Here is a 25,618-nt window from a genome sequence, read left to right on the forward strand (position 1 = left end):
ATTCATATAGAGGTACTGTTGAGCAATGGATTGCTCACCCTTGCAGCTTGTTTTGTATTTATTTATTTCAGATGTCTAGAAAACCAGGTCGGCGTAGAGTGTCAGCCTCCTCCGGTCCCGGCTCCTCTGAGGTAGTTTGTATCAGACCCTGAGGTCTGATGAGTTGCTGTAATAAGTGAGGATGTCTGAATTTGAATAAATTAGTGTTTCTTTGTAACCTAAATAATACTTGAACCTGCATCGGCTCCTGGTTTGGGGTCGTGTGTTATAATAAAGTTTGTTTAGTAAGTTATGTTGTAGTTTATCATCTTTTTGGTGACGTCAGCCCCTGACCCCGGGGTTGAGGCCGTCACAATGAGCGTATCCTTCATGCATAGAGGGAGAGAACTAATGAGACGGATTTAGTGCAGAACGGAGCAGCAAGGTTTGCCACTGCTTTTCTTACATTACAAAGCCTTCTTAAGCATAGGGCGGCTTTGCGCTCATTATTTGGGTCGGGTGATTGGAGTATGTCAAAGCTAGAAAAAACTGAAAAATGGGAAGAAAGTTTATGACACTACTTTCTCAAGAGCCTTTGGGAAAGTTTAAAGGACTGTTTGAAGACGTCACGACCATTTCTTCAAGTTTTACGCATTGCAGATGGTGATGAAAGATCTGCCTTGGCAGAGGTTGCAGCTACTATGGACTATGCAAGAGTCCAACTTACAAAGGTATTTGTTGGTCCAAAATACCGCTTCGGAAGAGAGTATTGACAATACTTGAGGATCGTTGGAGTTCACAAATGGGCAAACCATTGTAAGGGGAAGCCTTGTTTTTTAACCCCAGAAAGTATTTTGACATCGTTGAAAAGAATCATTCATGTACCGCCTGGATAAGGGAGGACTTTAGTGATGTCTTTGAGAAGATGATCAAGGATCGGACTAACATCTCGCGCCTATGGGCCCCATTGAGTGCTCTACCTCGGGCCATCGACATCATACGCTCTACTGAAAGAGATTTCGCGGATTAGAGGATTCCCTGGCAATTAGTTTAGGCGCCGATGACTACAAAAATACAAGGGGAGGTTTTGCAAGAGAGATGGCGATTGAGAACCAAAAGGAAAAAAGTCCCCGTTAGTTTGTTTAAAAATTGGTAACATTAGTTGATTCTTGTTGGTGTAGTCTTACTTTTATATGATTAGGTATTGTTATTTGTGTTAATTTTATATTAGTTGATTGGTGGGATGCATAGGGAGGTCGTGCAATTGAGCTTCAATTACTTGCAAAGCGTATTATTGGTTTATGTTGTTCATCTTCCGGCTGTGAGCGTAATTGGAGTACATTTGAATTCATTTGTGCCTCCTCTTTATCTATCATTTATTGTCAAATTGCAATAACTTATACTTTATACTTGAGGACTAATCTAGTCTATTTATTTGATTAATTTAAATACATACAAAGAAGAGGAATAGGGTTGGAACATGATCATTTGAATAATTTGGTGTATGTTCAATACAATTGGGATATAGATTCAAGATTTAAAAAGATGCATGAACTTGGAAGTAAATTTAATCCACTTATATTTGATGATTTGGAATGGATTAACGAGTGGATTGATGATGTCGAAGATAGATTTTGGAGTGCGGTAGACATAGTTTCGGGTGTCTCGGAATCACTTTAAGGACGCAAACTTTTAAGGAAAGCTAAAGGTGATTCCAAAAGTGACGATGTACTTATCTATACTCGACGTGTCACTAGTTCGACACAAGTTACGCAACAAGATGATGATGATGACGATGAATGGGGAGAAGATGAAGACAATACCGCTAATGATTATGGTGTTCATCCGGATCCATCAAACAAGAATACACAAGGAGATGGACATGACTTTGAGATGGATGACTATGTTTGATTAGTGATTAGTCTATTCACCCATCTATTAGGTTTTTATTTAATTAGGGATGCTAAATTTTGTATTTGAATATATATATGAAATATACCATATATCACGACTTGTCGACTTTATTCGACTAGTTGGCAATTTGTCGACTAGTCTTTAATTCCTGGGCGCCGAGACTCGACTTGGCGCAAGGTTATCGGCGCCGTAATAACCTCGCTGAGAGACTAATTTAAATTTATGATAAAATCAACTAACCCTTATTCTGAGGTCACTGCATTAAAGTAAAATATTTGGTCCTCGTAAAGTCGAACCCAGGCCAAATTGTGATTTTCGTTCGAAATAAATCATCGAACCATAGGTACGTGAAGTAGTCAGCTCATAGCTGGTTCAGGCGTGTCCTTTTCACATGGCTGTGGAACCAAAGCATGTTCCTATATTCAAGACCTCATGTGAATATGTGATCATGCATACCACCTTCTTCCCCAAAAATACTGAAGTTCTCTCTCCCCAGACGACTATATATAACAAGAGAAACCTGTACATTGAAAACATCCCCCCATAACAAGTTACCTACTCGTCAATTATATATATATGTCCTTACAATTTTTCATTTCTTTGACTCTCTTTGTCTATCTTCTTCTATTTAAGAAATGGCCGAGACGGTCGTCTCTTTCGCTGTGGAAAAACTCGGGGAGTTGTTAATTTCCGAAATCAAACATTTACATTACATGGAGTGAGAGACAAAGTAAAGATGATTCAACTTGAGCTGAAACGAATGCAATTTTTCTTAGAAGAAGCTGATAAGAAACAAAATCAAGAAAAAAGAGTAAAGCAATGGGTAGCAGAAATCAGGGATCTTGCTTTTAGAATTGAAGATGTTATGGAGACTTTTGCATTGAAAGTTCTAACAAAGAACCAAAAATCAGGCATGAAGAACATGTTACGGAGATTTGCTTGCATGCTGAGCGAAGGAGTAAGCGCCACAACATTTCCTTCGAGATGAATGCTTTAAAAGACGAGATCACTAGTATCACAACAAGTCTACAAACTTATGGTGTTACAAAAGGTTTACCAGAAGGAGAAACCTCAAGTTCATCCATCAACGTAAAAAGTAAGAGGGTATCCTATTCTCATACTTTTGAAAAGTATTTTGTGGGAATGGAGAATGAATTAAAGCAATTGATCTCTAGTTTGAACAAGGAAGACAAGGGTTGTGAAATTGTTTCAATTTGCGGAATGGGCGGACAAGGAAAAACTACCCTTGCTCAAAAACTTTATAATCATGCTCAAGTTCAAGCTTATTTCAAAAAATTTGCATGGGTTTGTATTACTCAACAATTTGACCGGGAAAAAATTCTAAAGGAAGTCTTGAAACAACTTATCGATGATACAAGAAAGAATGAAGTTACCAATATGGACGATGGAGGATTGGTGAGAGAACTTTACAATGTTCAAAAAGAAAATAATTGTCTGGTTGTTCTTGATGACATCTGGACATATGATTCTTGGAGACTACTCAAGGATGCATTCCCGGATGGAGAGACAACAAGTGATAGCAAAATTTTACTCACAACTCGAAATCAAACAGTGGCTGAAATAGGTCATATTCATAAAATCGAGTGTCTGACAACAGAAGAGGGCTGGCAACTTCTTTCTAGGAAGGCAATAATACATGACAGATCAGGTTAGTTTCTGAGAACTCTTTTTTAAGTTTCAAGTGTAGTTTCTCAGTAGGTGCTTTTATTGACAAACCTATATATTTTGTTAAATTTTAGTGATACAATTGATACAAAATATGTATATACAATTAAATTAAAAAGCAAGATACAATACATTATTACGCGAGGTTCCAATTTTTGTAATTCAATTAATTAAGTGGGTGGTTTAATTAATTATCCTACTTGTGTATGTATGCAGACCCTATAGTGGCCTCTCAAATGGAAATAATAGGAAAGAAACATTGTTGAAAAACGCAAACATTTACCACTAGCTATTTCATCCATAGGAGGAATTCTTAATGGCAAATCGTTAAGAGAGTGGGAGATGATTAACAAAGATATTTCTTATTACTTGGGAGAGGACGAAGGAGGAACCATGGATGATGAATACTACACTGTGAGACAAGTTTTAGGTTTGAGTTACGACAACTTATCTCCTCGTTTGAGGCATTGTTTTCTTTGTTTCGCTAACTTTAAGGAGGATGAAGCAATCGACACCGAGGAACTTTACATCCTTTGGACAGCAGAAGGTTTGGTATCAGTAGAACATATAGCAGAAGGAAAGATATCATTAGATGTAGCTGAAAGCTATTTGGATGAACTAGCACATCGCAGCCTTGTTCAAGGTAAAAAAAGTGAAAATAAAGAATTTTCATGGTCAAAATACGAAACGTGCAGTGTTCATGATCTTATTCGGGACTTGTGCTTGGCTAAGGCTAAGGAGGAAAAATTTATCAAGGTTATTCATTTACAATCTGAATCTGAGAATGAATCTAGTGCAAGCATAGCACGGAGGTTGTGCATTAGTCCATATAATGAATATATGTTAAAACCTTATGCTAAAGATATGACTGCACATGTTAGGTCTCTTTTTGTTAGAAACAAGTCAGATATATTTGAATCCTGAGAGGATGACTTTCATTGGAGCCACATTAGAGGAGCCCCTTAGAGGGAAGTTAGTGAAATTTTTGCAAGAAAATAGTGATGTGTTTGCATGATCAGCAGCTGATATGCCAGGCATAGACCCGGAGTTAATTACTCACAAGTTAAACGTGAATCCAAGCCGGAAGACAGTGAAACAAAAGAAAAGAAATTTTGCCCCGGAAAGACAAGAGGCTATAAAGCAGGAAGTGGAAAAGCTCTTAGAGGCTGGTTTCATTGAGGAGATTCAATTTCCGGAGTGGTTAGCAAACCCTGTAATGGTGAAGAAGGCTAATGGAAAGTGGAGGATGTGTATAGACTTCACCGATCTGAATGATGCATGCCCCAAAGACTGTTTTCCGCTGCCTAGAATTGATACTTTGATTGATGCCACCGCTGGACATGAGATGCTGAGTTTCATGGATGGGTTTAGCGGATACAACCAGATCAAAATGCATAAGGATGACATTCCAAAGGTATCATTTATCACTGACTTTGGTGTTTATTGTTATCTTGTTATGGCGTTTGGTCTCAAGAATGCAGGAGCCACCTATCAAAGGTTGGTGAATAAAATTTTTAAGGATCTTATTGGGAAGACTATGGAAGTCTATGTTGATGACATGCTAGTCAAGAGTCTAGTAAAGACTGATCATATAACCCATTTGAGGGAAGCTTTTGAGGTCCTGAGGTACCACAAGATGATGTTGAATCCCACGAAGTGTGCTTTCGGAGTAGGATCTGGAAAATTCTTGGGATTGATGGTCTCAAAGAGGGGAATTGAGGCTAACCCCGATAAAATAAAGGCAATCCTGGACATGGAACCCCCAAAAACTGTCAAGGATGTTCAGAAACTCACAGGAAGGGTTGCTGCGCTAGGACGATTCATCTCCAAGTCAGGAGACAAGTGCTTGTCATTCTTCAAGTCATTAAAGAACATTAAAGACTTTGTATGGAGTGAGGAAAATCAGAAGGCATTTGAAGAGTTAAAGAAGTATATGGGCCAGGCCCCGTTGTTGGCCAAGCCAGTTCTGGGTGAAGTTTTATTCTTGTACTTGGCTGTTTCAGAAAGCGCCTTGAGCGCGGTGTTGGTTAAGGAGGAACTGAAAGTCCAGAAACCCGTATACTATGTCAGCAAAATTTTGCATGGTGCTGAGTTGAATTATTCAGCCATTGAGAAATTCGCTTTAGCCTTGGTAATGGCTTCAAGAAAGCTGCGTCCTTATTTTCAAGCTCACCAAATTGAAGTGCTAACAAATCAGCCACTGAGAAATATCATTCACAGTCCCAAGGCAAGTGGGAGACTAATTAAGTGGGCAATAGAGTTGGGAGAGTTCGATCTCAAGTATAAGCCACGTATGGCCATAAAAGCCCAGGCACTAGCTGACTTCGTGGTGGAATGTACCATACCCAACCAAGAAGTCGGGGGGCAGGAAGATACCATACCTCAAGACAAGGGAGTCGACAATGGGGACAAGGAGAAAGAATATTGGGTTCTCTATTTTGATGGAGCATCAAAAACAAATTCCAGTGGAGCAGGGTTGGTTTTGTAAAGCCCTGATGGATTCTTAATTGAGTATGCCATGAAGCTAGACTTCCCAACCACAAACAATGAGGCAGAGTATGAAGCCCTGATTGCTGGCCTTGGTCTAGCTGGGACACTTAGAGTCAAAAACTTAAAGGTCCGTGGAGACTCGAAGTTGATCATATCCCAGGTAAAGGGAGAATTTGAAGCAAGGGATGATACGATGGCTAAGTATGTTCGCCTAGTAAGGGTTGTGATGACCCAATTTAATGAATGCCATGTTGAACACATTCCAAGGGAAGAAAATGCTAAAGCAGATGCGCTATCAAAGTTTGCTTCATCTGAGATTGAAGAAAGTTCAGGAAGTGTGTACTTCCGTGTTTTGAAGACACGAAGCATAGATGTTAAGCTTGTGGCTCCCGTAGGCTTGGGGACGTCATGGATTGATCCCATCAAGGCTCACATTCAGACCGGTTGGTTGCCAAGCGATGCAATTGAGGCACGAAAGTTAACTGTTCGAGCACTAAGGTACTCTTTGATAGATGGGATTCTATATAAAAGATCTTTCGTGGTTCCTTACTTGAGGTGTCTCAGGCCCGATGAGGCACGCTTAGCTCTTGAGGAAGTGCATGGAGGTATTTGTGGGCAACACTTGGGGGGCAGGGCCTTGGCTCATAAGATAACTCGTTTAGGCTTCTATTGGCCAGAAATGATGGCTGATGCCAAAGAATATGTAAAGAAGTGTGATCGTTGTCAGAAGCATGCACCAGTCGCCAGACAACCCCCCGAGATGCTGACCTCTATCAACTCACCTATTCCCTTTGCTATGTGGGGGATGGATATTCTAGGGCCTTTTCCTATGGCCACAGCACAAAGGAAGTTTCTGATTGTAGCCATTGATTATTTCACCAAGTGGATCGAAGCCAAACCTTTGGCCAAAATCACAACTAAGCAGGTTGCACAATTCCTGTGGGAAAACATTATGTGCCGATATGGAATTCCCCGTATCCTCGTCACTGACAATGGAACACAATTCAACAACGAGGAATTCAAGAAGTATTGCGAAGAAAATGAAATTGAGTTACGGTTCACCTCTGTGGCTCACCCGCAAGACAATGGGCAAGCGGAGGTAGCAAATCGGATAATCCTGGATGGACTAAAGAAGAGGATCGAAAAGTCAAGAAATAATTGGGTGGATGAGATACTTCCCATATTATGGGCCTATAGGACTACCTGTAGAGTCACGACAAATGCAACTCCTTTCATGTTGGCATATGGGGCAGAAGCAGTAGTTCCCGTGGAGATATCACATTCCTCTCCAAGGATTCAGGCTTTTGATGAAAAAGAAAATGAGGAAGGGCAGAAGTTAGCCCTGGATTTAATCGATGAAGTGCGAGATAAAGCACACGCAAAGATAGTAGAATATCAGAAAAAGGCTTCATTCTACTACAACCTAAGGGTTAAAGAGAGGTTTTTCAAACAAGGTGACCTAGTCTTGAGAAAAATAGAGGCTTCTGGTGTCGGACAGAAAGGAAAGCTTGCCCCAAATTGGGAAGGGCCGTATAGAGTCAAGAGCGTTCAGGGTAGAGGAACCTACAAGCTGGAGACTATGGATGGTTTTGAAGTCCCGAGAACCTGGCACGCACAAAACCTGAAGGTTTACTACGTGTGAGATGGTCGAAGTACGATTCTCACTCGTCAGGATGGCGAGTAGGTTGAAAAGCACCTTGAAGCTTTGCTTGCTTAGGATTTATATGTTTTAGTTTTATTATGAAATTTATTAAGACTTGTGTAAGGGACGAATCCCAGACAATTTTATGAAATTCATAAGTTCTTCAAAGTATGTTTGTGGCCTAACAAATAAAAATCAAATGCATGGATGCAAGCATAAAAGGTGATAAATGAAATAGATCTGATAGATGTTACAAAAGTTTGATAAATAAAGTCTCGAAAATAAAAAAAAAAGCCACGCAGGGCTGAAAAAGCTCTAAGGAGCTGAAGTACCCTCGGCATCCATATCATCGTCCTCTCCACTCTCGCTGGATGTCTCTGTCGTCTCGGAGGAGGAGGAAGAGTTGTCGTCCTCAGCAGGTCTGGAAGAAGACTCGGGAGGAGGAAGGAGTGGATCCTGAGGAACATGGTCCGAGACAACTACTCGGGTACGAAACCTCTGTAGCAAAGCCTCGTCATCAGGGCAGATGTAGTCCGCCGGGTTAATATCAGGACAAGCCTCGTTCACGGTCCCAAGGGCCGTGTCCCAACCAGTCCTAAAAAAACTCGGGAAAGACTGAATCATCCCTAATCCTCATGGATTGGGCAAACTCCTCCGAGTCCAGATAGTTGTCTATAGCTTTATCCTTCTCCGCCCGAAGTACCACCAGCTCGGCGTTAGACTCTCCGAGTTCTTCCTCCTTGCGCTTGAGCTTCTTCTCCAGGGTAGCATACTTCTTCTGTTGCCTCCTGAGGGCATTATCGGCCTTATCAGAAGCCCGCTTCCATGATTCGGCTTGCCTCACAGCGCCTTGAAAATAGGCGTTAGACTGAAACAAAGCAATTAACAAAGTATAAGGCAATGCTACAAGAACGAAAAATAAGTTCAAAAAAGAGAAGGCATACCGAAGCCAGAGACTGAGCTCCCATGAGCTTGATCCTCTCAAGATCAGGGGTGGCCACCACATCAGTAAAATCCTTGGGGGTCACGCTATGGTAAGACCAATCCCAAGCATGTTTCGTGGAACCAACTACGGTGTCCCCTCGGCGGAATCCCCAGAGAGGCTGAAAGGCGCCTGTGGCAGCAGCAGTAGGGGCAGCAACAGTGATAGGAGTACCATGGCCTCCAGCTCCTTCAGTTGAGGCCTCCCCTATAGGCTCTTTGTGCTTCTTCAAAAAGATAGGCTCCGTGGCCTTTCCCCGGGTGTCTAGGCCTGCGAGCCGAGCTTTCTTCATCCTAGCTGTTTCCTCAACCAAAGGAACATTGTCCTCGTTAATCTCCTTAGCAGCTGAAACAAAGCAAAGGACAAAATAAGTGAAGTTAATAATGCATGAAATGAAGTAAAATTGAGAAGGGAAGAAAAATACCCTGTTGAGAAACAGAGGATAGTCCCACATGAATCAGGGAAAACTCCTCTAAGAGAGTCCAGCTGGTGGTCGTGCCATCATCCTGAGTAAGCCCATTATAAATAATAGTTTCTTCAGGAGTTAAGTGAATGGATTTGAGGCTACCATCACTGACCTTCCCAAAGGAAGATCGAAAAAGTGTGCCCCAGTCACCATTCTCCCAACGTAACCCGACGAAACTATTCCTCCAATTTTGATTATTATCAGGAATAGAGGCACTGTTAAAAATATGTTTGCTTTTGGGCCTTTGCTTGACATAGACCCAGCCGCAGATGCTGGAAGAACTATTGTAACACTGAAAGACTTTCCTAAAAACAGCTACAGAAAGAGGAAAGCCCTCCCTAAGACAGCAGACCATAAAACATAGAATGTTCCTCCAGGCGTTTGGAGGAAGCTGACACGGGTTGATTTGTAAATCAGCCAAAAGATGAGGAATAAAGGGGTGAAAAGGAAACCTAAGCCCAGCATTAAGGGCATCTGTGTAAATGAAGAGAGTATCGGGTCTCCAGTGGCAAGTACGATCACCACCAGAGACTGGAACTAATCTAAGGGGAGGAAGGACGTTATAACGAGCATTTAGTTTATTGAAATCTATGTTGTGCCAAGTATTACAATGATTAAAAGAGTCGAGATGTGCAGTGGAGGGATATTCATCCCCCCTAGTGTTAATCATATCGATTAAAGACATATATGAAGAACGGATCTCGATATCCTTACCTCGTTTTGAAGCCGAGGCTATCTTGACCGCCCTCTCAGAACTCTTGTCAGCCATTAGTAAAGCTAGGAAGGAGAGGTTGGAAAACTAAAGGAGGGGATTTGAGAGAGGAAAGGTTAGAAAGTTGGAGGAAGGATGAGGAGAAGTTGTAGAATGAGTAGAGAGGTGAAATGAGAGGTGTGGAGAAATCAAACTCTCACCCCACCTTTATATAGCCAAGGAAGGGGGATAATGGGCCTTAAAAAGCCCATTTGGGCCCAAAGCTTAGAAGGTTCTGGAACTATCCAAAAAGTTCCTGGAAAAACCAAGTGAAAAATTTTAATTTTTAAAAGATTATAGAAGAATCCAGAAAAACCTTAGAAGAACCTGGAATTTGGGCTTAAAGATAAAGGCCCAGAACTAAGGCCCAGGTATAAAAGCCATGTTTGAGGCCCAAATACCTTTTTAAGAGGGGTGAAAGAAAAGCCCAGTTAAAAACAGAGGGCCCAAAGATTAGCCCAATAAAACTAGCCCAGAAAAGGGCCCATTTAGTTGAAAATCAAAGGCCCAAAAGGGAAAACCCAGATTTATTAGGGAATGGGCCCAGGATTAAAACCCACTAAAGGGTTGGCCCAAGAAAATCTAATCAGAAAAAGGGATGGCCCAAGATAGAGGCCCAGGAAAGTTAGAAATAAAAAGTTGGTACCCTTTACCCAATTCGATCAGGACTTGCCTTAAAATCCTAGTCGAATGAATTGAGGTAGAATTTCCTTCGACCAGGGCTGAAAAAAGGGGCTAATTCGGTCAAGAAAAAATTCTGACCAAAATTCTTGGTCGAAAATACCGGAATAGTTTTTAACCCTGCTTCTTGACCCAGCTCAACCAGAAATCATAAGAATTCCTGATCGAAATGCTTAAGGTCGAATAGAATTCGATCAAGGCTCAAAACCAGACTTAATTCGATCAGGATTTAGACCCGTTCGACCAAGAAATACGAAGGAATCCTGGCTGAGCCAATCCTGCTCGAAATAGCCTCGACCAAGGCAAGAAAGGTGGTTAATTCGGTCAGAAACACAGGAATCCTGACCGAAAGGGACGAAAATTCCTAGTCGAAAATTTCTGCTCAAAAAAATAAAAAAAATAAAAAAAAATATATTAAAAAACAAAGCAAAAATCCTGGTCGAAATTCGACCAGGAAGTGAGATCGAATGTATCCTCCTCGAATTCTCTTCGACCAAGGCACAACAAAGGCTAATTCGACCAGGATCCTGGTCGAATGGATTCCTGGTCGAAAATTATATAAAAAAAAAAAAAAGAGAAAAAAGGAAGAAAAAGGGAAGAAAAAATCCTGGAAAATTACAAAAAATAAGGAAATTCCTTAAATAGTTTCTGAAAAATGTTAATGTTTTCAGAAATAAGGAATAAATCCAGAAATTAAGGATAAATCCCAGAAATTAAGGGAAAATTCCAGAAATTAAGGATAAATCCCAGAAATTAAGGGAAAAATCCAGAAATTAAGGGAAAAATCCAGAAATTAAGGATAAATCCCAGAAAAATAAGGAAAAATCCCATAAAAATTAGGGAAAATCCCAGAAAAATTAGGGAAAATTCCAGAAATTAGGGAAAAATCCCGGAAATAAGGGAAAAATCCAGAAATTAAGGGAAAAATCCAGAAATTAAGGATAAATCCCAGAAAAATAAGGAAAAATCCCAGAAAAATTAGGGAAAATCCCAGAAAAATTAGGGAAAATTCCAGAAATTAGGGAAAAATCCCGGAAATAAGGGAAAAATTCCTGGAAATCAAAATAATTCCTAAATAAAAGGAAAAATTCGTTGTAAACGTGTAGGTCGCTCCACACTTTACGGAAAAACGAAACCCTGTAAGGGAACAATTAGACTTAACTTCTGCGAAACCTAATCAATGTTTCCCAAAAGTTGGGGGCAAATGATAGGGATAAATAAATTATGATTGTATAATTAAATACTGCATTAATTGTACAAGCTGTGGGCTGCTAGGCCCAATAAAAAGATATATGAAACTCAGACCAGAAAGGTTAAGCCTGATGGACCAGATCAGGCCTGATGGAATAAAAAAGGCCCGAAAGCCCTAATTATTAATTAATTTCGTAATTAATTAATAAGGGAAAAATCAGCTATTGAGAAGAGTCCCGATAAGGATATAAATCCTTATAGATTAGCCTCAAGGGGACCTAAAAGGATAAGGAATCAGCTTCCTACTTCCTAGGACTCCTAAGTCTATCCTAATTCAGAGGCTTGTCCACCAAGTCTCCTATACCAAGTCCAATTCAAGGACTCCCACATCTATATAAGGGGCCTCACCCCACAAATCAGAACTACGTTTTTGGCCTGATTCTCTAATTCACAGAGATACGTAGGCATCTCGTAAAGGCAGAATTAAGCTACGAAGTACGAGAGCAGCCATTAAAGGCCTTGAGCTCCCGAATCTTAGTATTAAATACAGCAAGTAATAACCTTAGCTTTTTATCCATAACAGGGGACTTCAGTGCATTTGATGGCAAATGTTCTGTGGAAACTGAAGCAATTAAAATACTTGTCCCTTAACTATAAAGTAGATCAGAAGTTGAGATTCAAAGGGTTGGATGAGTTAGAAGCAATATATGGCTATGACTCAGAGTTTTGTGATACATATGAGTTGATGAGATTACGTAAGCTCAAAGTTTTAAGTGGAGAATGATGTTGATTTAGGCAAATCTATTCTTGATTTTATTAAATCCAGGGAATTGAGTCACTCAGATCTTAATATTGATAGTAGTGGAGATGGAGTGGGTTTGGAATCATGGTTAGATTGTTGTTTCATTAATGTATTACGAATATTTGGTCCTATATGTAGATTGCCAAAGGAGCATTGTTGATCCAATGCTATTATTGGAGAAACTACCTAACCTAAGCAATCTTTGTTCGGATGAAAATGCATATTTGGGAACAGAGATGGTATGTACAGCGAAAGGTTTCCCCAAACTTGAAATATTATCTCCCTGCTCGTTGGAGGGATTAAAAGAATGGAGGGTGGAAGAAGGAGCCATGCCAAGTCTCTCTAGTTTACGGATTCATGATTGTGGAGAGTTGGAGATGCTTCCTGAAGGGTTGAGATACATTGCAGTCTTGAAATCCCTGAACATTAGAAATATGTCTGGTGCATTCAGAGACAGGATATATGGGATAGACCAGGCAGAAGGTGTAGATATGTACAACATTTCTAACTTGTCATACCTTCAAGTTCTTTAATTGGCAGGAATAATAAGAATACTGACTCGTAGTACAGTCACAAGGATCGGTTTGTTTTGAAACTTTCTCTAATTTTCTTATTGAAATTTGCAATAAATTGAAGATAATATGTATCCATTAATATTAGCATAAAACTCCACCTGGATTTTGGTCTATGAAGGAGAGTAAAGACTTGAGAAGCAATTATGTAGCACCCTGCTAAAATTTCCAAGTGGAAACTATTAATGAGGCCATTCAAGCATAAAACCATACTTTATTTACCTGCTGTGTTTTGGGAGTATAAGCATAACAACACCTTTTCTATAATTTTCTTTATAATTCCGGTATCCTCTTTTATTCGGTATTAATATCTATGACGAAATACCGCTATAACATGTATTGCTACACGACACCGAAGACATTATAGCAAGTCATTTACGATAAATGCTCGAAACTAAATTAATTTTGATAGTAGTTAAGTAAAATCAAATGCATGGGGGTAAATCTCCATCCATACTATCCAGAAATCGTCCAAATGAACACTTTTAAAAAAACAGAAAATTTAAAACAGAAAAATACATATGAGGTTCTAAAACATACCATTCTCCCTCTGGTAATCATTAAATTGATTTTATTAGCTTTGCCTTCAAATCACTATTCCATTTATTTGGTATGGTCAATTTCCTATGGCCTCTGCAGTTCAGAAACATTGCCAGCTTAGCATTGAGATTGTGCAGGTGGAATGGCGTCAACAAGAGCTAATTCCATGTCAGATTCTTCAGCTGGTTTAACTGGAAGAGCTGCTTCTTTCTTTAGTGCAGGTTGTGAACCTACTTCAGTATTATCAGGAACGTCATTTATCTGCTTGCCATTATGAGATGCCTCGTACTTACCCAAATCCTTTTCTGTTGGCTCCATCTTTTCATCAGGAGAGGTATTTTTGGTTGGTGATACCGGCGTCTCCTTTACTATATCCATGGGTTCAATTATTGGTTCAGGGGTCACAGTTTGAGGTTCAACAACTAGAGAGGCTTCGTTGAGATTAAAATTTTTGTCAGCTGCTTTGTCTTGGATGGGCTCACTTGACTTGAGTCCGGAGTCCACATATTCAGATTCCATGGGCACAGTAACAACTGTAGTTTGAAGGAGCTCATTATTTGAGTTATTTAAATCATTATGAATTGTCTCAGTAGGGCATGGTTCAGAATCTGTTTGAGGTTCCGAAAGCAAAAATTGAGATACGCCACCGGAGGAAGTCTGGTGGAGCTCGGCTTCAGATTCAGCAACCTGATTTTGGACTGGAGGCAACTGGTTACTTGTTTTAGTGCCAGGGAAGATACTGTCCATTGGTTCAGATGCGGGGGCTTCAAAGACCTGCATCACTTCATCCTGCTCAACCATTTTAAGATTCTTTAACAGGTGAGGAGACTGGTTCTCAAATCTGAACAATGGACTTTGCTGCAATGCTACTTTTCCCACATCCAGTGGAGCGTTTGATACATTATTCAGTATGTTGGGCAAAGGAACAATATTTGAGGCCTGATTCTCAAATTTAAGATCTGAAATTTGTTGTGGCATAACGCTCACACCTCCCATGGATATCTCAGCATCAGTCGTTGACATACTGAACGGCATTGTGACCGACAAAGATTCATTCACAAATTGCAAATCTGAATTTTGATCCGTTGTAGTTTTTCCTGGCAAGGAATCACCTGCAGTGTTCTTTGGCATATTGTTCAGAGGCAAACCAACAGAAGACGAGCTACCTAATGCAAATGGTGCAGTTGACTGCATTACAGGAGGTAACACCTGGTTAGGAGCAACAGGTACTTGGTTCTCAACGGTGTTTATTGATTGAGTGAGAGAGCCATTAGCCTGGATTGGTGGGTTGACGACTGGGATAGGAATATCTTGTCGTTTGTACATCTTGGCATTAGGAGCAATATCATTAATTGGTGTAACTGGACTAACTTTTCCTGGTTGAAAGACAACACCACGCAGAAGGGTGCTGCTGTTGCCAACCTTCACAGAAAGCAGATATCCAGACTCAAAACATGCCTCAATAACACCAGAAACTACCTTGCCAACCATGTTGTTATCACCATCGTTATGCTGATTAAGATCAGCTACTTGATTTTTCTCAAAGACATCAGATGCAGGAGTTACATGTAGCTGTGAATTATCTTTCTTCACAAGATTTTCATCCTTGCGAGGACGGCCCCGCTTACGCTTTACTGGGAGATTCATTGGAGCCGGTGTTCCAATCAGCATATTTTGTTGACTCATTTGATGATATGAACGCAATGTCACTTGAGCTGCTTTTCTGCACATGAACACCAATCATTTTCCTCCAGATGTTTGTTACGTTACTCTTCGAGTAGATTAGAAGTAATAATAATCAGATGTAATTTCATAATAATATACATGATGTCTAAATACTTAGGCCACACAACCACAGTATTTTACCTTTATCTTCTCTCTAAAAAATTCATAATGTATCTCACATTTCTAGTTTCGCATAGATTAAATAACAAACATATGATATGAGAAACTTATATGACAATAGTTCTGTAAAGGGGTAAATCAAGATCTTTATGTTTAGGAGGGTACCAAGTAAATTTGGGGAGGCACCTTTAATATATTATTTACATATCGAATGTGTAAAATCTCCATTTTACCCCTAGTCAACTGTTACTTAACGGTCAAAATTGACGAAAAATGTAAGGGTATAGATAGTCAATGGATGCATAGTGCATATAATTTAAGTTCGATCTGCAATAAGCTGAAACCGAAGGGATGCAAAGTGAAATTAACTCTATATTATATTACGCTAAAATATTTAAGAAATATATATTAATTATGTATATGGTATTTATCGGTTTTGATTAGGATTGGATTTCGAATTTTGGATCGGGTATCGATTTGGTACAATTGAAATCCAAATCCAAAGTTTCAGGTTCGGAAAATCCAAAATTTCGAATTTCAAATTGGGTATTCGTCGACACGGAGTAGTATCTCTAAGCAATAACAATGGTCAGTGCAGATTTATCTCTGATGTGCCACGGATGATAGTTAGTGACTAGAGAGTGAAGAATTGATGTGCAATTTTCTGTGAGATTGTCAATCATAATGTTCGAAATTTAAGAATTAAGACTGAAAGGGAAATTTCAGGAAGCCCTACACCCTAATTAGAAATTTCAAGTAGTATTTATATTGAGGGTCACGCTCAAATGAGAACCCCTTAAAACGAGAACTAAAATGAGAACCGGTGATTTATGATTGGTAAGCGACGGTAAGCAAAAAAGAAAGATGCTCAATTGATGCATTGACCCACAGTTTTTTTGCCCGATTGCCAAATTGTTTTTACAAGACTGCTTATAATGCGTGGCCAGAAGAAACGGTTCTGTCTATTCTCTCTTTGAGTGCGAGAGGTCCTACTTTTTTGGGTCCCCGAGTAAGATTAACTGGGCTATGGTTATTATAGATCTTTAGTCCTTTGGTTTACCATTCCCAGACAGGGTTCTCCCAGGGATCTATCTTACTTCTAGATGAGCAGATGATGTTCAATCTGTAGGTTCCTCATCTAATATAACACTGTAAAAAACCAAACCAGGATCAATATATAATCTTTTTTATTTTATTCATGCCCGAGGAATCCCTAGACACCAGAGCAACAAGCATGTGGTTGGAAGTCTCACCCTTCTTGTATCTCCCAAGCTGAAGCAGGAGAAATATTGGATATGGATGCTGTGTAGAGATTTACAATTTCGGATAAATTTTGGTATCCCTCACCCTTTTCTTCCGGTGGTTGAGGGTTTAAGTTTCCTCAAGAGCAAAGTGGTGTGTGTGAGATCATAAAAGGAAAAGAAATTGAGAAATCAGAAGTAAGAATTAGAAAACGGTTGCCGCCAGATGAGGAACGGAATAAAACATAAAGGAGAATTAATATATTAGTTAAAACAAATCGAGTTTTGCTTGAAATAGTGTATTTATGCACATGATCTATGCGTGAGGTTAGGAGTTTATTAGTTATGTTTCTAGGATTTCTAATCCCTATATAAATCATTTAAACCTCACAAAATAGTTTAAATTAATTGATTAGTGCATTTAATCAATATTGAGTCTTCTCTTTGTTCATGGATGATGGACTGCAATCCATAATAATTTCTCCTTTCTGCAGTTGGGAAACCATTGGAGTACTGGATTTTTTGCGATTAATCAAACCATTATCTTTTTAGTGTTTCCCTCATAAATTCATCCTTAAGTCTTAACTAAATCTGTCCTGCATCACTATGAAGGTCAAATGTATTTGAAATTGTCCTTATTTGGCATAAAGGGGCTCATTTTATAGAATTTAGCAAAAAGATAACAAAATTTTGGAGGGATTTCATAGATGACACGTAACTAGTTGCTTAATCATGTGTGTGCTACATTCACGTGCTTTCCTGAGTGCCGAAAGTGCAGATTTAGACAAGTCTATGGATTAAAACCATCAAAACAGGTACTTTGCTGCAAAAATGTCAAACCTAAGTAATAGCACCAAGTATAGAGAGCATTTAAAGCAGAAATAAGAAACCAATTAAAGACCAGTAAGAAAGTCTGAAAGAGCAGTACTGATAACCACAATAACAGAACCAAAGTGGTAAATATGCACTTTATTGAATGACGTTAGCAATTTAGAAATAAAAAGCAAGCAGCAACGCCATTTCTACAAGGAAGTAAAAGGAAGACCGTAGAAAAGTTGGGGAATAAGCTTGACGACCAAAAAATGGAGGATAACAATGCATTTTAACTGGGAGTACTAGTGGAAGTGTACGAGTACTATTGACAGTTTTTATATATAATTAAGTACTAGTGACAGTTGTTACATACATCTCATTAGAATATTTCCTCTTGCTACACACGAAGCTCTGCAATACCTGAGACTGGAAGCAAAAGACAAATTAGTCAATGAAGCACTGTAAATTCAGTTCAAAAAATTAGAGATACCGAGTTATTTAGAGTAATAGCTTGAACCTTGAAGAAAAAGTTAAATAAAAACGATCTTCCCCATAAAAGCTACTCAATTATTTACCAACACAGATTTACAACTCAAAAGTTTATTAGAAATTCTAACTAACCTCTTCTAAAAAGTGAAAAGATCTTTATCTTCAGAAACAAAGTTAAATTAACCTCACTGCATATGCACAGATTTAACTAAAATCAGTCATAATAATTTTTAGTAACACTGCTGTAGTAAAAATTTATACTACATTTACATTACTTTGTCTTGATATCTTTCCTTAAGGCAAACGAATAAACAAATACTACGGTTGCATCAATACAGTGCAGAAGTATGAATATTAGGGAGTAGGGACTCAAAACACTTGATTTGGGAGCCGAGGCAGAGGGTTTTGCATGACATAACTTTGAGGATGTAATGGTTTGATATATTTCTGCAATTCTCATATTATAATCTAATATGATAGATTTACCTAACAAATGGTGAACTAGGAGTTATTTCTTACTATAAATCAAGAAAGACACCCTCTGCTGCAAACAATTTATTGTATGCCTGAAAGGCTGAAAATTTGAGGAATCACCGTAGCCACATAGCTTACAAATTCAATACTTTAAACATACACGGTTAAAATTATGCACAGAAAATCTATATGAGTCATAACTGTATACATGATATTTCTTTTCTCACTAATGTAAACAACTGAGTATCAGTAATGACAAATTTAAATATATGAAGAGAGAGAGACAGAGAGGATCGTGGATAGAGACAATCAGTAATGACAAATTTATACCGTGTTATAGCACAGTTATTAAGCAGCAAGGAGTACATAGACTACATTGAGTGCAAAGGCCTGTAATTATGGGAGATGTTCAGTATTTTATTTTTACATAGCTCGGAGAAAATCGACTTAACTTTCTGCTACAGGTCATCTAGAGCATCTAGCCTACCATGAGCATAAAAAAGACCAGGAGCACTGACTGCGTCTTCCTCAGTAAACAGTAAAATGATATTTTGACGTGTTCCATCAGTTCCTAATATCGCTCAAATGAAATCAGGTAGCTCTATATGACCACAAAAGGTCTATTAAATAGTAAATACAATCTTCCAGACTTTCACCCCATATTCTTTGATATAGTTTTCGTACATAACCCAAACGCATTCCTAAATCTTATAATACTCAGAAGTGGAAAGTCCTTGTACAGGTTTGAAGGTAGCGCCATTATAGTAAATCTCATCAGTGAAGTTGCTTGACGTAGGAACACGAGACAGGAAGAATTTAGTCATGAACTAACAGATGCACAGTGGTGGATGCAAGGTTGCCCTTTGGGGGTATTGGACCCAGTGCTTGTCCATTGGGGGTGCAAGACTTACCAAGATGATCAGAATTCAAGATTATTGCATTTCAAATATCATTCTTCTAAGCTCATATTAAGATTGAAATTCAGGAATTAGGAGACAATGTCATCTTTTAATTTTAGAGTAGTAAGCACCCACAATACAGCAATCATTCAATTTATCTTGACCCACAAAAGGTCAAGATAAATATTTCCCTAATCTCATCTACTAGGCAGCCAGCATAATTACCCCCTGTAACGTGCTACAAAACAAATTTCATGCTAAAGCTTTAAAATGCTAAAAACTATAAAAAGTTATAGAAAGATTATGACATGGCTTCATTTCCTGATATATACTTCTGAACAAATTTATGAATCTGAATTTAATTTTAATCCGTAAATAAAATTCAATATTCAAATTTGGCACTTAAGATACAAAACATCAATTTCCATGTAGCAACAAATTTAAATAAAATCTTCATGTTCACGGAATAACTATCAAATTTGTCATCAATTATATTTTTTTTACTCGCATTAAACTCGTCTTCCATAAATAATTTTATCACTCAAACCGAAAGTTATTGATTTCCGCTTCCATTTGATTGATTTAAAACCTTATTGACGGAACACCAGGTAAAAATCGTATACAAGGAAAACCATTGCCCTGTCCCGCTGTGCACGGTGGAAGATCACTGTATTTAGGCCGTATAGTTGCTAGATAATATCAATAAAATTAGGACAAATCAAACCCCTTCCTATTTATTTTTTTACTTTCAAGAATTAAGTTTTAGATCAAATATTATCTTCAAACCTAATCGTACCAACATTTTCGGGTTTTCTCTCCTACACATAATAACCCATGGGCGGCAATTTCGGATTTCAAGTCATGGATCATGCTCGTGTCTGTAAATGGGTGAATCTCGGATCAATTTAAAATTACAAAAAATTGAATGAAATTAAATATTTAAGTGCAAAGAAATAAAATCTTAATAACGGGTCTTTTCCGATCACTTTCGGGTTGAGCAGGTCGTGTTCGAATCATTTTCAGAATTTCTCACACTATATCGAATTAGGAATCGAGTCGCGTTTAGGTCGTGTCCGATATTACCGGCCCTGTAATAACCACATTAAATATTAAAAGAACTGCCCCTTCAAATTAAACAAACCCAGATGGGGAATAGTTACACGGGGACTGAATAGTCGAGTACCTTTCGAAGAATGTAACATCAATAAAAACAGATGTAAAAACAGTAATACAAACAAAAATTGTACGGTACAGTAAAGAATAGGTGCAGTAAAAAACGGGATTTTTAGAACTTACATGCTTACGCTTTCTTGGAACTTTTAGGAGATCTGAATATTTCTGATCTTTCAGTTACTAATTATTCGTGAGAGAGTACTTTTATGTTTGGAAAAATAGGATCACAAGTTAGAAAACCCAATATTTACGTGATATACTTTTTTATTTCAAATTTTCTAAATTATAACATAATTATAGGACTACCAACTTCGGAATTCGAATACCCTACTTCATATATATTTTTTTATATATTTTGAAACGAGTTACCGAATATGTATACCAGGTAAACGGGGTAGCTTTTTTCATAGATTATTAGAGTTCTAATTTGGAAAAAATTTAAGCGGTATTGGCCCTTTTTATCATAATTTTATAAGAAATGGTCCAAAATTTCACAATCCGTAAAATGGCCTTTTTTATCACTTGAAAAAGAAAAAATGACAAAAATACCTATTTTTTTAGAATTTGTGACAAAAATACATCTTTTGGAAATTTTGGCCAAAAATACCTCTCTAATACGTATTTCTAAGTTGGGTATCACTAATACGCATTTAACAAACGGGCAATGTGTAAAAATGTTTAAAAAAAAAATATATTGGAGATACGCATTTCGTATCACCCTTTGACTTTTGGTGATACGTATTTGAGAAATGTGTCTTGTGTTATGTTTTTTTTTTTACCTAAAACCCATTTCTCAAATGCGTATTAAACTAACCTATTTCACAAATGCGTATTAGATGGGTATTTTGACCATACACTTGAAAAGTGGTATTCTTGTTACAATTTTTTTTAAAAAGGTATTTTTGGCCATTATCTCTTGAAAAAATATTTTTTATTTATGTTTCTACAAAATATATTTTTTATTTATGTTTATATTAATTTTAAAATATAAAATAAAGTTTATACAAAAGTTTTAAAAAATTAAATTTTGAAAATGCATCCAAATAATGCGTTTATGGTTTAAACGCATAAAAACATGTGTTTCCAAACTAATAACACATGAAAAAAAGGCCTTGGCTTTGAATTTTTAGTGGCCCAACTTGAGACCCAATAACAGGAACAATATTTTTCAGTTTAGTTGATATAGGCAAGTTTTATTTGTGTTTATTTGTGATACTAAAGGTCATCCACTACACCATAGAATGCATATAGCAACAACAAAAATTTATTGCCTAAAGGGCTTTTTATGTTGCAGTAGAAAGTATGGCAACAAATATGAAAAATTTTGGCGTTGCATCCGGTGGTGATGCAATAGGGGTCCTAGAACAACGTTTTGAGCCATGTATAGCAACAACACAACCTCATTGCAGTAGACAATATTTAGCAACAAAATATTTTTTACAGCAACACAGTAAAATCATTGTAATAGATGTTTTTGTCTGCTAAATAACCAGCTTAAGGCAACATTAACTGGTCCTATTGTAATGATTTTTAGGTCAAATTTAACAAATATTGCAACAAAATTTGAACCAACTGCAATATTTTATGGCTGATGTAATTTTAAACGGTAACGAATTTGGACATAATTGCAACAGTATTTTAAAAAAAATTGAAAGGAACTGTTTGTAAAATATACTAGCCAGGCATTTTTTATGCCACAAAACCAAGCAATTGTCATTCAAAAGTACCATGACCAAATTAAAAGCAGCTCTCAGGCTGTCCCAACATCATCCTTACAAACATTCATAATTTAAGTCTATTTGAAAATACCAATAGCTAGCTAAACCAAATTCGCGAGAGAATTTAGTCGCACACAACTAAACCAAATTCGAGTTCGAATTTAACAAAAGAAGCTAGCTATAGCAAACTGCAGATAACTTAAAGATAAATTAAAGTAAACATCAGATGACCCCTGCAACTTCATCTTCATCTCCATCTGCATCACCATTATCGTCGCTAACTTTTTCTGCATCCTCATAATCATCTTCATTTTCATCAATCTCGGCAGAACTTTGAGCACATAGTTCTTCAACATTGATATTTAGACCAGGATTCAGTTCACCAAGTTTTCCAAAAATCTTCCTTAGCTTCTTCTGCATTTTCTCCTCCATTCCAGCAGCTAGTTTTTCAGTTGCTTTTTCCAGTTCCGAAGAATCTGCTTTTCCCTCTTTTGTCAATTTTTTCTTCGTCTTCCTTGTTATGCCACTCCTTCCAACAAGCCAGTTAGGCCCATGAGCTGCAAGATCAAGATCTGCCATCTCCTCATCCTCATCAGTTGATTCTTAAGGAGTTTTTCCATTTTTCTTTCGTACGTATAAAATTGAGCAACAAACATTAATTTCAATAAAATACAATTTCTCCTTGTAAAATTTATGAAAAAATAAAGCAGGGCTAATTATTAACAAAAATACTTATAAAATTTGTCATAAAATCTGAAGATGTAATTTATGAGCAAAAATACTTGTAAAATTGGTCAAGAAATATAAAAGTGCTATTTTTACCATCATTTTATGGCCTTTGCCGGTTTTTGGATAAATTGCCTTCTTTGTTTCTTGTGCACGGGCATCTTTACCAATTTTCTAGAATAAAATAAAATGTATCAGTTTTCTTACAAGAAATAAATGAAGGGACTGGTAAACAACAAATATGGGTACATCATACCATTTCATTACGAATCTGAGCAAAACTAGTGCGCCCAACAGTATGAGTATCAGTCACATTCTTTCGATTTTTTTTATTTGTTTCAGCTTTTTTCTTGACTGATTCATCACTCCAGTACTTGAGAAGCACCTTGAACTGTTCCACTGGAATATTTGCAGGCCTGCTTTTCATCCTTTCAGCGTCGGTATCAAATTTGGTATAGCATGCACTCTTAACACGAGATTTATATACCCTCCAGTCATCAGCAAGGCTTTTAATTACCCAATCCTTGCCTTCCTCAGGAATTATGTACTTTGTCTAATAAGGTATATAAAAATACGGATAAGAATCAAGAAAGAAGCAACTATTTACGATAAACAAACCAGTATTTTTGTCTAACAAGGAAATGGTATGAATCAAGAATTAAAGAAACATTATGATAAAAAAAACAGGTTATTGCACAATTTACGTCACTAGAATAAATAATAAGGACAACACAATTTACATAAAATACTGTGTTAAAATACAGAACAAGTTAATTTAGAAAAAAAATACTGAACATGTTTAGTAAAAAACAATTAAAGTGCTTTTTACCTTGATATATTCCCACCATCCATCTTTTATTGCTTCAGGAACTTTAGACCAATTTACATAATCAAGTGGGATGTACAGCCTTGCTATCGTCCCGATAAAACTACTGAATTCAGTAATGACCTTTTTTTCCTTTGACACGGGCTGGAGGTCACGATTTAAATTAATAACTGGCCTTTCATCGAGTCTCCTTATGAAAACATGATTCATTTTCGTAGGTCCTCTACGCCTTGTACTTTTGGTACTAGATTCACCTACAAAAATAACCACAAATAAATATGCGTATTCCTGATATAAAAAATAAGACCATTACCTACTATTTGAAACAAACCTATTTAGAAGACACTATCCACAACAGTTTGGAAGTTATTCCCATCACAATTTTCATCATCATTGACACACATTTGTTGTTCCGCATCTTTTTTACGTTTTTGTAAATCAACAAATGCCTCCATTGTACCAATCCCTTCATTGGCAGGAGGCCTTTGCAACTGTGTAAGATCAAGAGGAAGTGGCGGGGGAGCTGGTAGTGGCGGGGGAGGTGGTAATATATCTCTATCACCTTGCGAATAATACAAAAAAATAAATTAAATTAAAATAAGAATTAAATTACAACTAAAATCAACTATGTAGATGCATATGAAATACACAAAAATAAATTATATTAAAATAATTTCATATACCTCTGTTCTCCCTTCAGTTTGATTTACTGAACATGAACGGGTCCTTGGTCTGACGACGACTTCGTTAACCTTTTTAACAGTTTTTACTTTCTTTTTTTGGCTAAATACACAAAAAATAGTCAACAAAATTGTATGTTCCACAAAAACAAAGGAGTTGTATTTGTAAAAAAATAAACCTGAGGAATAACATGTTCTGCTTCTTCTTCGCTTAAACTATCTTGTCCAGAAACATATGCTCGATCAAATTCAGCTTCTGACCAAGGATCTGTAACTGTTTTCTTTGCTTTCTTGGTGGATTTCCCAGTAGTAAAGAACTCATATGCCTTCTCCTTCAGTTTATACTTATCAGCTTCTTTCGCATTCGCTTCCATTCTCTTTCTTCTTTTTAGCTCATAATCAACAAGTTTCTTCTAAACCAAGCACCCAATTAATAAACTTAAATATAAGATTACAATAAAGCATACAATGGCATTACACCGGGATAAAAAAATTACCTTATCACCTGACTTTCTAAGCTTTCTGGTACTGATCTGTTTATCATGTTCTATTTCATTCTCCACCAAAGCTCGTGACTTTATCTTATCAGTTGTCTGTTGTTTAAGATCTTTAATCATCAAAAACTTCCTTTTCAAGGGTAAATCAGCACCTACGATATACAGACGAAAAAGATATAAACTGTCAGTTCAGTACTCAAATTCATATAAAAAATTATTTGGAGCCAAAATTATTTTACCTTCAAATTGTGTCCTTGGTCTTATGACAAAATGTGGTTGTATCTGGGTAGCAGGAACAATAGATGTGTCCACCATATTGTCAAGGTAAATATCCAAGAAAGAACCAAGTTTTACCCCTGCTACAAGATCATCTACATCTTTATCAGTCATCAATAGTTTCCATCCATCTTCTTTCTTCGCATAAACTCCTCCAATTTCAGTATATCCAAGGTCATCTTTAACATACTCCATCAGTACCGAGAATGAAAATCTATCAGGATCCGCAGCTGCATTAATTGTTGTATTTGTTCCATTTGTGTAT

General features: G+C 37.5%; 3 protein-coding genes across 3 annotated transcripts; 1 reads left to right on the forward strand and 2 right to left on the reverse strand.

The window, feature by feature from the left end:
* The first annotated feature begins 2,877 nt into the window (after positions 1-2,877).
* LOC141679850 (putative disease resistance protein RXW24L) lies at positions 2,878-4,503 on the forward strand. The gene is made up of 2 exons (XM_074486229.1): positions 2,878-3,562; positions 3,884-4,503. Exons 1-2 carry the CDS (start codon positions 2,878-2,880, stop codon positions 4,501-4,503), a joined length of 1,305 nt encoding a protein of 434 aa, XP_074342330.1.
* A 3,562-nt stretch (positions 4,504-8,065) lies between these two features.
* Positions 8,066-12,915, reverse strand: LOC141679851 (uncharacterized). The gene is made up of 3 exons (XM_074486230.1): positions 12,771-12,915; positions 8,656-8,825; positions 8,066-8,579 (listed from the first exon to the last, which is right to left on the reverse strand). Exons 1-3 carry the CDS (start codon positions 12,913-12,915, stop codon positions 8,307-8,309), a joined length of 588 nt encoding a protein of 195 aa, XP_074342331.1. The 3' UTR covers positions 8,066-8,306.
* Positions 12,916-13,536: 621 nt separating this feature from the next.
* Positions 13,537-20,818, reverse strand: LOC141678638 (uncharacterized). Its single transcript, XM_074484987.1, has 3 exons — positions 20,754-20,818; positions 17,969-18,021; positions 13,537-15,419 (listed from the first exon to the last, which is right to left on the reverse strand). The coding sequence occupies exon 3, from the start codon at positions 15,380-15,382 to the stop codon at positions 13,814-13,816; it is 1,569 nt and encodes a 522-aa protein (XP_074341088.1). The 5' UTR covers positions 15,383-15,419; positions 17,969-18,021; positions 20,754-20,818; the 3' UTR covers positions 13,537-13,813.
* Between the last annotated feature and the right edge of the window lie 4,800 nt (positions 20,819-25,618).

The sequence above is a fragment of the Apium graveolens genome, chromosome 8, assembly GCF_009905375.1.
Source record: "Apium graveolens cultivar Ventura chromosome 8, ASM990537v1, whole genome shotgun sequence".
Taxonomy (NCBI): Eukaryota; Viridiplantae; Streptophyta; class Magnoliopsida; order Apiales; family Apiaceae; genus Apium; species Apium graveolens.

Coding starts and splice junctions, on each gene's coding strand:
- LOC141679850 (XM_074486229.1), top strand. CDS start 2,878: ATGAATGCTTTAAAAGACGAGATCACTAGTATCACAACAAGTCTACAA. Junction 3,563..3,883: donor AATAATACATGACAGATCAG/GTTAGTTTCTGA, acceptor TTTCATCCATAG/GAGGAATTCTTAATGGCAAA.
- LOC141678638 (XM_074484987.1), bottom strand. CDS start 15,382: ATGAGTCAACAAAATATGCTGATTGGAACACCGGCTCCAATGAATCTC.
- LOC141679851 (XM_074486230.1), bottom strand. CDS start 12,915: ATGGCTCCTTCTTCCACCCTCCATTCTTTTAATCCCTCCAACGAGCAG. Junction 8,826..12,770: donor ACAAAGATTGCTTAGGTTAG/GTAGTTTCTCCA, acceptor CTGCTGCCACAG/GCGCCTTTCAGCCTCTCTGG. Junction 8,580..8,655: donor GAGCTCAGTCTCTGGCTTCG/GTATGCCTTCTC, acceptor GCTTTGTTTCAG/TCTAACGCCTATTTTCAAGG.